This window comes from Saccostrea echinata, unplaced genomic scaffold, assembly GCF_033153115.1.
Source record: "Saccostrea echinata isolate AGI-Se365-2 ecotype Australia unplaced genomic scaffold, CSIRO_AGI_Sech_v1 ptg000025l, whole genome shotgun sequence".
In the NCBI taxonomy this organism is placed as follows: Eukaryota; Metazoa; Mollusca; class Bivalvia; order Ostreida; family Ostreidae; genus Saccostrea; species Saccostrea echinata.
Window position 1 is genome coordinate 27,548,469 of NW_026889774.1, and position 12,934 is coordinate 27,561,402.

The 12,934-nt window shown below is 34.9% G+C and overlaps 2 protein-coding genes across 2 annotated transcripts in view; one reads left to right on the plus strand and one right to left on the minus strand.

The window, feature by feature from the left end:
• LOC133192292 (transient receptor potential cation channel subfamily M member-like 2) overlaps positions 1-12,934 on the minus strand; it is a 54,499-nt gene that overhangs the window by 34,134 nt on the left and 7,431 nt on the right. Inside the window, exons 7-12 of the mRNA XM_061328306.1 lie at positions 8,869-9,043; positions 7,739-7,904; positions 5,521-5,668; positions 4,915-4,981; positions 4,396-4,515; positions 3,806-3,936 (exon numbers count right to left, since the gene is read on the minus strand). Of these exons, the coding sequence (XP_061184290.1) occupies positions 3,806-3,936; positions 4,396-4,515; positions 4,915-4,981; positions 5,521-5,668; positions 7,739-7,904; positions 8,869-9,043 (807 nt within the window). The remainder of the gene's footprint in view (positions 1-3,805; positions 3,937-4,395; positions 4,516-4,914; positions 4,982-5,520; positions 5,669-7,738; positions 7,905-8,868; positions 9,044-12,934) is intronic.
• LOC133192795 (uncharacterized) lies at positions 10,654-12,505 on the plus strand. The gene is made up of 2 exons (XM_061328802.1): positions 10,654-10,880; positions 11,313-12,505. Exons 1-2 carry the CDS (start codon positions 10,682-10,684, stop codon positions 12,503-12,505), a joined length of 1,392 nt encoding a protein of 463 aa, XP_061184786.1. The 5' UTR covers positions 10,654-10,681.

A 12,934-nucleotide genomic window follows, 5' to 3' on the forward strand; every position in this document is an offset into this window, starting at 1 on the left:
CTCGTAAATATAGCTACCTTGTCATTGTTCATTTGCAAAATTTTTTTGTTAAAAACATTCTGATTGTACACACAAGTACTCTGAAGTTGACATTAAAAAGATGCTTGAGTTTCTGATTGACAATATCTATGTGGTTTTTGGAGACCAAGTCTTCCAACAATCTTTTGGAATTTCCATGGGTACCAATTGCGCCTCGTTATTAGCAGACTTTTTTTTGTATTCATATGAAGCAGAATTTGTCCTAAATCTTGTACGTGAAAAGAAGAAAACACTTGCTGTGGCCTTCAACTCGACATTTAGATATATCGACGACGTATTGTCAATTAACAATGGCTATCTCCATTCTTATGTGGATACGATATATCCTGGTTTAGCTTGAGATAAAAGATACCACAGAGTCTGACACATCTGTTTCAAATTTGGATATTTTACTTGAAAAAGACTTTAATGGTAATCTAACAACAAAGCTTTATGATAAACGTGATGACTTTAACTTTTCAATCGTCAACTTCCCCTACTTGTGCAGCAATATACCTTCATCACCTGCGTACGGGGTGTGTATCTCTCAGTTGGTTCGATGCTCGAGAGCGTGCTCTGCGTGTGTACATTTTCTAAAACGAGGTAAATTATTGACAAACAAGTTAATAAAACAAGAATGTCAGCTCTCTCGTTTAAAGTCATCATTTCGTAAGTTCTGTGGTCGATACGGCAACCTTATCGGCAAATACAATTTATCATTGAGTCAAATGCTAACTGACGTTTTTCATGCTAATTGTTAGGCCATTATTTACACACTGAATTGTCGACGGATTTTTCCGTTGTTTCCCGATCATTACAAGGAGCACACGGCGGGTATGACCGGTCGGCAGGGGATGCTCACTCCTCCGTGGCACCTGATCCCACCTCTGATGTTTGGAGGTCCGTGTTTGCTCTGCTCCTATTTTGTATTGTTTAATGGACTTTTGGGCTTGGGTACTGTTCGTTATCTCCATATATTTCATGTGCACATCTCATAGCGATACTTTGCTATTTCAATATATTTCATGAACAATATTGTTTCGATACATAAATGATTAAATGATAAGGTATTTATAATTTCTTTTTTCATTGAAACCTTTTATTAAGAAACAACATATAAATTTAGAAGATTACAGGTAAATATTGTCTGAAACGATGATATACAATTGGATTAGATTCACAATTACGACTAAGTTCAAGTTTGACAAACTCACTCTCAAGGTTAGGAAAAATCAAGTTATAGCATTTCAGAATTTAATTAAGTGATCTGTTTATTAAAAGAAATGTCAATGTATAGTTTTGTATCCGCCAATATTTAGGGCCCAGTATGTCTCATTTCATAACCTTACAACATTAGATTTAATCTTTCCAAACTGTTTACAATTAACTTTTGTTGAATTAGTTCGAATACTTTAAATACATTAAGGAGAAAAGGATAAAATAGCAATATGGGCACTGGTATAAATGAAAAGGTATTGTACAGGTAATTTTTAAATAACTACTCGGTTATGAATACCAAAAACCTGTGTCCAACCCTAATAGGGCCTTGCATTAATAGGACTTTGCAATATGTTTTGACTACACAACTCATTACTGTAAACAGTTATTATTCAAACATGACAACTTTTATTCTTCATTCTTCAGTTTGAAATCCGACATGCACTATTAATTTTCATGACCTAAGGAGCATTTAACATAAACACACAATTAAATAAATGATTTGCAGTGAGAAATATTCATTAAAGAAGATCAAAAAAGTTAATACACAAGAGACGCTCATGGGCCACATGGCTCACCTGAGCACATTGGCTGGTATGAAGCAGAAATCAGTTCAGTATTGAACAGAGGGGGGGGGGGGACTTCAATTTACACTACCTCAGGATGCTTCCATATCATGGCTTTGCTGTGCTTGAACAGAAGAATTTTAAAGATTTTTTTGCCTACATGTATGTTTTCCTATGTAAAACTCTGATCTCTCATTGTGACCCCATCCTACCCACCCTAATTTTGAACAAATTTGAATCTACACTACCTGAGGATGCTTCTGTAATAATATGACTTATCATGGTTTTGCTTTTCTTGAGCAGATTTTTTCAAGATGATCTATATTCTTATGCAAAACTTTGGCCCTCTTTTGAGCCCCCAACGCCATGGGGGTCATAATTTAAACAAGCTTGATTCTACAATACCTAAGGTTGCTTCTGTATAAATATGATTAATAATGGCATAGTTGTTCCTGAGAATATTTTAAAGATATTTCCTATTTAATGTGTATGAACAGGTTCTTACAAAGGATATATAAGTTTTACTTTTACTCTGTCTGAGTTTATGATAAGAATGATTATTAAGACACCTCTGTCTGAGGGTATATCACACGGTACTTAAATTTTCTCTTATCTAGAGACGGGGACTGAGTAAGGTACTACTTTCACCGTGTTTCTCCCCTACGTTCCCATTAATAGATAAGAACAGGAGTCTCAATCTTCTTTTGATTTGGTTTCCATCCCTAATGGGACCAAATTCTCTATCTGTAAATGTCCATCGTGTACATAATACTCTGATATTAATTTAAAGCATTTTACAGTAGAAAAGAATTTACCAAGAAAAAGTTACAAAAATGTAATTAACTAAGAAGAAATTAATTAACAAAGACTGCATTGAAATCTATAGGGACAAACGATTTTTAAAAAAATAAAAATTCAAATAATAAGAATATCAATATATGCTGTGGTGAAAAGACGCATTAAAACATTAGAATTGGAATGACAATTGACAACATTTTTTAATTGATTTTTTTTCTTAATTAAAAACAGAGGAAGATAACTCTTACCAAAATTCAAGGTAATAATTTAGGACACATCCTTATATGCTTATAGTAATAAATGGGAATTATGTCTAAATATACCGAGTATACAACCCCTATATATCTGTTATGTATTCAATTTTATTGAATCTGTTGCTATTAGGGATGGAATACCTTATCTTCTTTATTGCTGATTCAACATCCATCCTCCTCAGCTAGCTTTTGAATGCCTGACTTTCCCAAAGCTTTGCCTTATATACCCATTGGATTGGCTAGTCCATTCCAAGGGTTGTTAGGTCATTCCACTATTTGAAGTCTTCAATGCCTTTTACTCAAATACCCCTTAATTATGACACCTATATATTTCTAGGTTAAACTTTGACCCATTGTTTTGACCCTGCCCCACCCAGGGCCCAAACATGGGTCATGGTTGGAACAAACTTGAATCTACAATACCTCAGGATACTTTTGTTATAATATGACTAATCATGGCTCTCCTGTTCTCAAGAAGAAGATTTTTAAAGACATTTGGCCCCGCCCTACCCCCAGTAATTTTTATATGAACACATTTGAATCTAGAGTATGTAATGAAGCTCTCACATAAGTTTCATCTTTTCTTGCCCAGTGGTTCTTGAGAAGATTTTTAAAAGATGCCACCAAATTTTCACAAATTCTTAATTATCTCCCCTTGAAAGTGGGCGCGGCTCTTCCTGTGAACAAACTTATATTCCCTTCACCCAAGAATGCTTTGTGGCAAGTTTGGTTGAAATTTGCCCAGTGGTTCTTGAGAAGAAGCCAAAAATGTGAAAAGTGTACATACTACAGAGTCTGACGAAAGACGGACGCCGGAGACTCTTTGATCAGAAAAGTTCACTTTAGCCTTCGGCTCAGGTGAGCTAAAAAATACCGCACACAAAGAATAATGTTGGTAAAGAGAAAGTATTTCACAGCTGATTTATCTGTAGAAGGCATTAGGACACTGACCATTTCATAGAGTGTCTGCAGTCTTTCTGTGGTCAGGAACTCCTTCATCACCACATTCTGCTGTAAAATCAGGGCCACAAACTCCACCCTCTCCTCCAGTATGGCCTCCATTAGAACATCATCCAAACTCCCTAAAATGTTTCAGAATGATGTACAGTCAATGTAGATAAAAATTATTCCAAACCTCCAAATATTTTCGAATAATTCTTAGAAAGAAAATACACTCATACTTTTTTGTGAATTGAAATTCATGTAACAAGTTGAACAGCACTCATGATAAACATTATGCATCTTTAGACATTTTTTCTATTCCTGGTAACTTAATCTTTACAGAGTCTTCCGTGACATTTTTTCAAAATTTCACAAAACAATTACTGGAATTTTCTCTCAGGAATCCATATTTAAGGTGCAACGTAAATAATTAAAGTTTTAAATAAATATGTATGTGTATCTCCAAAATGTCAGTCTTATGATTACGAGAAAATAGATAATAAAAACCTTGACATGAAGATAGCTTTTTTCGTGTTTAAAGTAATTTTAATATGACTGAAATGTCTAAACAAAATTAGAGCTATGTCCTGGAGTCTTACCAGATGGCCATAACACGTCTTCCCTGAAGATTTCCTCCTGAGCTATATCATCCCGGTCCCAGGTCAAGGCCAGCTTTAATTGGTTCTGCCGAATCTTATCTGAAGCCTCTCCTGCTTTAGCTGCAAAACGTCATAAATCGGACTTAGTGCCTCCCATGAATGACATAAATTTCATTAAAAAAAAAACAGCAACATGTTCGTTTTCAGTAGATAAACTACAAAATATCCGAAATTCATTATGACTGGAATCAATTTATGATTAAAAAGTCCGCCTTAAAAAGGGAATACAGTGACTGATTCAGAACTTACCTAAGAAAATTTCACCGATCTCAACGAGTGTAGGATTTGTTTTTGTTTTGTATTTTTTTCTTGGGTTTATTTATTTTTTTTTATTTATTTATTTATTTATTTATTTTTTTTTTTAGAAAAAACTGTGATAGCAATTTGAAAATATTTCCTTTAAAAATCGATAAATCGACAAATCCAATTGATACATTTATCCTACATCTGTATACGTACAGTTCAGTAACGCTGTAAGAATGGCGATGTCCAAATCTTCATGCTTGTTCATCGGGAAAATGTTGATCTGAAACCATGGCAACATAATATCAGAACATTACTGTAATAAGTAAAAATATTATATGCATAATAAAAATTGGAACCTGAAGTATTTTTTTCAATAAATATTTCTTCAAATAATTAAGATGATGATTTAATTAACATAGAAATCATTACCAAATAGTCTAGAGTCGTGGAGAAAGCAGTTGATCCTTACGTCGCGGGTTCGAATCCCACTGTGGGACGTGGAGACCGGTCCTTCGGATGAGACCGTATCAACCGTGGTCATGTGTCGCAGTAGGTGCTGGCACGAAAAAGATCCCTCACTGCTCGATGGCCGTAAATGCCGAGTATAGGTCAGAATTTGTAGCCCTCCACCGGCAAGTGGTGGAGTCTCCATATGAGTGAAAAATTCTCGAGAGGGACGTTAAACAGCAAATAATCAATCAATCAATTACCAAATAGAATCTGATATAAAACCAGGCTAATACAGAAAGGAGTAAAAGTTAAGAAATTTCCATCCTTTATTTTGTGTACACAGTTTAATACATGTAGATCTATAAGTACCAAGTCTCTATGCTCCATGCATTTCTTCACATTCCTCAAATGTTTCTCTAGATTTTCCTCAATATCCTTTTCCTTCCATCTCTCTCCATAAGCATCAAATATTTTCTCCTTCAACTTCTCTTCATGTTTGGGTTTCAGTTCTCCCTTACTGTGTAAAAAGTCAAACATTAAACATAATCTGGGTATAATGTAAATAGCCAGCTTATAGATATTATGTATATCATAGTCACACTTAAGAGTCAGATATCATCTGGAACATACCGTATAGCGGGTTATTTTAGGCTTATTATTGCGTTTTGGTACTAGCCCGCTAAAATTCTAATCGCTAATATATTTAGTATTCATCTTAGTCTTCTTCTGCAAAGAATTGGAACCCTGTATCCGCTAAAATAAATTACGCCAAAATTATTGTCACACCTTTAGCCAAATAAAACGCCACATTTTACACTCGCCAAAAAGCCCGCTATACGGTATTGTGACTAACAAATTTCAAAATAAAGGTACAGATTACAACTCAAGAACATATCACACTGTGACAAAATTAAGGTAATTAGCATGAACCGAATGACAAGATGTAGACAATCTAATCTAATTTAAATACATCTGGGCCTACCCTATTTATCTGGTGGTATATACACATGTATAAATTAACATAACATTATGCTTGTCATTTATGAATCTTAATTATGGCCGTGTTCATAGCATGTATGAGTGTAGTATATTTTATGTCTTGTGTTGATGAATTTGTGTATTATACAAACTTTTAATGTTTCAAACAAACTTGAGGCCAGAAAAACAGAAGCACTGCAGCATTTCTTGCAAGTGCTCAGTGTTTAAAGATGAAAACTAGAGTGTCTCAGGGAACGCATGTGTCGCCTGCTTTGTAGCTTCATTAAAGATGTAAATAAATCTTAGAGTGTCATCTATTTATTTACTACTAGCATGATAGTTCATGCATTTGCCTGCAAATAAAAAAAACATACATGGATAAGAGAAGACTGCGATAGAATCTGACTATCAAAGAAAATATAGTACCACAACCCTCGAATGAATAATTCAATTGAAATTATTTGAAATAATTATTAATCATTTTATAAATACAGTCTTCCAACAATTCTTCAAAGAGATTTCAGTCTGCACTAATTGTCAGTCTACACGATCCATTGTGGAATACCGATCCCGAAATATTTAAACATGTTTGTGTGGTATCTGAATATCATGCATTTTCAAAGTACAGTATTCTGAGCTCATAAATATGTATAAATGCTAATTATTAAACCCTGCCTCTCAAAATTCATAAGCCATACGTTAAATTAAACTGCCCGTGGTATTTTTTTTTTACAAAGTTGGTCAGAAGTCATGGTCAAGTGGATTGTATTGCTGTTGTTTTTCATAATGTTTTATGTCAAACAAAGCACATGCTAAAGAGCATTCACTTACCTTTTGTATGTCAAAAATATGCTGTATATTGTAACCATGAACTATTTTGCAAAGTAGGTCAAGGGTCAATGTCAGGGGTCAAGAGTTCGGTTACCATGGTAATTTACAAAAGCCATAGTTCCAAGCAATATATGTGCAAATTATCAAATCCATACCTCTTACAGTTCTTGAGATATAAGGTGTGACAGACAGATAGACAGACGCCGGGTAAAGTGATCCCTAAGTTCGCTTTGCTCTGCAGGTGACACATGTCGTGTGACATGTTTGTTTTATGGATAAAACAAACATGTCACACCAAGCTGCTGTTATAATAAACTGAGAGGACAGAACACTAGCACTAACCAAAACTGGCGTCTTAGTTACCGATCGCTGTGAATTTTGGAATCATGTCTAGAGAGAGAATGGTCAAATTATCTTCAGTTAGCTTTTAAAATTCAGTATTGTCATTTTGTAAAGATCAGAATGTATCTTAGACTAAGAGAAAATTGTTTATTGAGCAAGTTCAGTATTAGACATAGTACATCAGAAGTATGACGAAATGTACAGCAGTTACGAGTTACCATCCACTATATACCATTTCAAGAAAAATACATATATGTAATATAAATAAGATGATACAAATAACCAGTTAGTTAGTAGACAGATATATATCCATGCAGAACTTATACCTTGATTATACACTGTATTAGTATTACATAGCTGAACATTTCAGAATCTTCCAAATAACATTGTTTTGATATAATTGTAAAAGGAAATTTCAAAGGGATATAAATCTTACTTGCTGCGAGTGTGAGAGTAGGCATAAGCTAAGATGTCAGCTGCTCGCCCAGTTCCAGAGCAGACAACGACGGGAATTTTGTGTGCTAGGGTCACCATCGCATCATGGATGGCATCCGTTCCTCCCTCCAAGATCACCAAAACAACGGGAATACCTAAACCTCCGGCTAAAAATCAATAAAAAGTTGACATCATCTGACAATTTTACTACACACTTGTATAAACATTTGTACGGAAGCCCATTTAGGACCTATCAAAAAATATTTTTGAATTCGATATAACGAATTGTAAAATTTGTTATAACGAATTTAATTCGTTATAACAGTTTCTTTGAATTCGTTATTACGAATTTAATCTGTTATAAAAAATTTGTTGAATTCGTTATAACGAATTGAAAAATTTGTTATAACGAATTAAATTCGTTAAAACGAATTCTAAAACTTGTTATAACGAATTCGTTAAAATGAATTCTTTAATTTGTTATAACGAATTAAATTTGTTAGAACGAATTCGACAAATCGTTATATCGAATTCATATATATTTTTCTACAGGCCCTGATTGTTGAATTTGATTAAACGAATTTAATTCGTTGTAACAAATTTTAGAATTCGTTCAAACGAATTTAATTTATTATAACAAATTTTAGAATTCGTTTAAACGAATTGAATTTGTTCAAACGAATTTAATTCGTTATAACCAATTTTTGAATTCAACAAATGAATTCAACAAATTTGTTATAACAGATTAAATTCGTTATAACGAATTCAAATAAATTGTTATAACGAATTAAATTTGTTATAACAAATTCAACTATTCGTTATATCGAATTCAAAAATATTGTTTAATAGGTCCTAAATGGGCTTCCGTACATTTGAGACATACACTTTAAAAATATTTGTAACAAAAGAGAGAGTTTTTGTATAACAATGTACAACCGATCATTGCAAGCCACAGGATTTTTACAATGTTCATTCTGTCCGTGGATCTAAAATGGACACAAATTTGCATGGCGTACGACAATGAGTAAATACTGATCTTTAAATATCTTTTCATGTATTCAACAACATCAATTTAGACCAATCAGGAAAAGAACATGCATCAATGTACATATAAAAAATTGTCTTGAGTACCTTCTGTAGGCTTGGAGACTTTCTGTTCAAACTGAGCCCTAAACTCTGAGGCCCCGGTGTATGTATTTCTGACTCCGTCATCAACAAACACAAAGTGAGTGTGGTTAGGATTCAGGGGGACAGGTTTACCATGAATAATTACATTACTGGTTTGAAAATGCACAGGAAAACGACCCTGGAATTAGCAAATAATTATTAAAATTACATATACATTCAATATATTATTTCTAATAAGCATATCATAATATGATGGGTTGAATACATGTACAATATTTCCACAAGAGGTAGTAATCACAGGTGATGTCAATTTTCATGTCGACAATTGGGGAATCCTGAGGCATGCTGGTTGTTACAATACCTTGATGACCGCAATCTTACACAACACGTTGATATGCCGACCTAAATTCACGGACATATTCTAAACTTCTTGTTACACGATCATCCAGTGAAATACAACATTCACGTCCTCATGTCAAAAACCCTTCATTGAGTGATGTGAAAGGAAACTTGTGCTGTGACCATATCAGACTCAAGACAGCTGTCTTTGGTGTCCCTCAAGGATCTGTACTCGGGCCGAAACTGGTCTGCCTTTTCTCCAAACCATATGATACACAATTCTACATGATTATTAAAGCACTGGAAAATTGGAAAAATTATTTCTCTCGACTTGAAGCGTGCCTTAGCGACATTGGTTCATGGTTGACATCGAACCTACTCAAACTGAACCAAGATAAGACCGAGTTAATAATCTTCACCACAAGGCAGCATCAGAGGCATCTAACAAAATTACAACTTAAAGTTGGTGATAATTTCATTGAAAGCATGCCCTGTGTGAAGAACCTAGGTGTCTTTTTCGGTCAACACCTTGCTATGGAAAACAGGTGTCCTCGGTCTTCAAGTCGTGCTAACTCCAAATATGCAATATTGGACGTATACGGCACTTTCTTACTAAAGAAGTCTATAAGACCATGGTGAATGCCGTTTTCACTGCCGGATTGGACTATGGGAACTGCCTACTATATAGAGTTTCAAAGAACACACTAGAACCGATGCAAAGAGTCCAGAACACTGAAGCTCGTCTAGTTACGAGGGGTGAAAAAGTTCGCGAACTAATTGCATTACTCCAATAAAAGAAATAAAATTAAGTTTTAGTGTGTATTACTTTTTAAAGTAATCCCCTCAGGTTTCAATGCACATCTGTCACAGTTCTGTCCATGGGCGAAACACGTGGTCTAGGCGGTCACGTGCATGCTCTTTAGCGTTCTGTTCACAATAGCAAAAAGATTTTTCCGAGTCTCATAATAAATAAAATGCAGGTTATTTTTTATAACAAGAATAGTCTATTTGTCACATATGGCCAAATCTCAGCAATAAGATGGGTGTGTAAATATATCCTTCACCAGAATGAGCATGGGGACCACCATAACCCCACTCCTCTGTCTTAGATGCTTCGTTTTTTTAAATAAGAATCAAGTATAGGCGCGTTCTCTTTATCATATCTGATATGTTTAAAATCTAAAGTAAATGATATTTTAGGGATTTTTAATAATTATTTTATTATTAAGATATTGAACTACTTTCAAACTGTAACTTGGCGATCTTTCATAAAAGATTGCTCAACTACGAGTACATCTCTTTCCCAGCATACTTTCAATAGGCACCAGAACAAACATCATTTTTAACCATCTCCCTTCCTTCTCTAAAACAATCAGTCCAATGGTTTACGCCATCACCGTTCCCGGTTTTAAATTTTAGTCACGGTTTATGGGGGATAATAAAAAACGCTTAATCAGTGAAGCGCTTGACGTCAACAATGGTGAAATATTGTTGCGTTCCACTTTGCGGTCGTTTTGGGGGACACAAATTTCCCTCAGAACCAAATTTAAGATTAAAATGGAGAGTTGCAATAAAGAGGATGGATCAGAAGACAAAAAATCTATGGAATCCTGGAAAGGAGGACATTGTGTGCCATGCACACTTCACCGAGCATGACTACAAAGACACAGAGTCAGGTTAGCATCTCTAGACTCGTTGAATATAATTCAGCATTTATTTTAATTCGAATTCTGGTTGAATAATTTAAAGATTTCCATTATTCAATAATTTTGCGTTGTATTCGTTTGTCATTTGGTTTTCTTTATTTAGTATGCGTTGCTTTGTGGTTTCTTTTACTTCTATTTCAGGTGTTACCATTAAAGTTTGGTATGTATTCATTCAAGATTATTTGGTATATATATATTGAATACGAAAAATACTAGTGAAATGATCCCATATTATTGTCATGGAAACTCTTTGTATTGATCAGAGCCTCCAGTATTTAACTACAATATATAATATGCATAAATTAAATTACTTTAGGCACTGCCAGTTTTAAAGCCTTTTGAATTTTATCCCTTCTTTGTAATATACTGCATGTATCTTTAAAAAGTGCACATCTGTGACAGGTGAACGAAGTCGACTTAAACATGGAGCTGTCCCTTCTGTGTTTGATTTTAAGTGCACGGGTACAAAGACTTTCCAAGAGACAGAAAGATCAAAGCGGAAGAGGCTGCGAGGCTACACTCAACAGACTGTTCAAGACACTCCTTTTACCACAGAGGTACAGATGGATGATATGGCTGTACATGAAGTTGTCCTGGAACAGGCACCTTCTGATACATCATCTGAGCCAGAATATCTACGAGCTGAGTGTGCAACAGCTGAAAAGGAAGTTCAGTGTGACATTCCTACACTGGGCAAATTTTCAATTGAAGGAATGAAGCTTGACAGTAAGATGATTTCCTATTACACTGGCTTAAATGGCTATGAGCATTTCATGCTCATCTTTAACATTCTAGGACCAGCAGCTTTTGATTTGAATTATAAATGTGCTTTGTTAAGCCCACAAGACCAGTTTTTTTTAACTTTGATTAAACTCCGACAAGCAAAAGAAGATGTGGAGCTTGCTATGCTTTTTAAGGTTTGTGAGTCAACTGTTTCAAAGATTATAACAACTTGGATCAACTTTTTGTATTTTCAATTTAAGGAGCTAGAGGAACAATTCTGGCCCTCAAAGGATATCATTAAGGAACACATGCCAACCGATTTTGCTAAAAAGTTCCCTAATACACGCATCATCTTGGATGCAACCGAACAACCGATCCACAAACCCTCAAATCTTGAAGCTCTGTCCAAAACATGGTCCTCATATAAGCACAAAAATACCCTTAAAACCATGGTTGGTATAACTCCCAATGGAGCAGTATCTTATATATCTTCTGCTTATGGGGGATCCGCATCAGACCGACAAATTATTGAAAGGTCTTCCTTAATAAATGAAGCTAAATTTGATGCTGGTGACAGCATAATGGCAGACCGTGGAATATTAGTTCAAGATTTATTTGCAAATCAAAATGTTTGTGTTAACACCCCTACTCTTCTAAAGGGTAAGAGTCAGCTTAGCCCCGAAGACATAGTAAGAGATAGAAGAGTTGCTTCTAAACGCATTCATGTAGAGAGGGTGATTGGTCTTGCCAAGAGGTTTAAGATTTTGAAACACGAGCTACCAATGTCGAAAGTTCCCTTAGCTTCCAGAATTGTGTACATCTGTTTTATTTTGTCCAATTTCAGAAATTGTATTGTTGATAAAAGTGCCTGATCTAAGGCAATATGGAATATACAGTAAAGCATGCTTATGGTGACAGGGACGTACGATTTTGCTTCTTTATGAATGTAATTTGGTATATCTGTTAAGTTCAAAATATTTTTTAAAGCCATGGAGAATAAACTAGAGGTACTGTGAGCACTAAGCTCACTAAATGATACCCCCCCCCCCCATATGATTTTAATGGCAAAGTCCATGTTTTGCTCTGGAAGACCCAAAATAAGTGTCAGATCAAAAAGTAAAATAGGTGCACAGTGGCACTACATAACAAAGATACTGTGAAAGTCTCATTAAATTTCATTCAGTGGTAAAAGAGGAGTTGCAGATAAGAGATGGGTACCCCAAAGCGGATGGACGTACAGACGGACGGACATCTCGATCACAAAATACCCTCCCACTTTTCAAGAGGGGGGGGGGTTAAAA

Excerpts from the sequence above, each read along its gene's own strand:
- LOC133192795 (XM_061328802.1), top strand. The coding sequence starts at position 10,682 with ATGGTGAAATATTGTTGCGTTCCACTTTGCGGTCGTTTTGGGGGACAC. Across the intron at positions 10,881-11,312 it reads CTACAAAGACACAGAGTCAG|GTGAACGAAGTCGACTTAAA; the intron begins GTTAGCATCTCT and ends CATCTGTGACAG.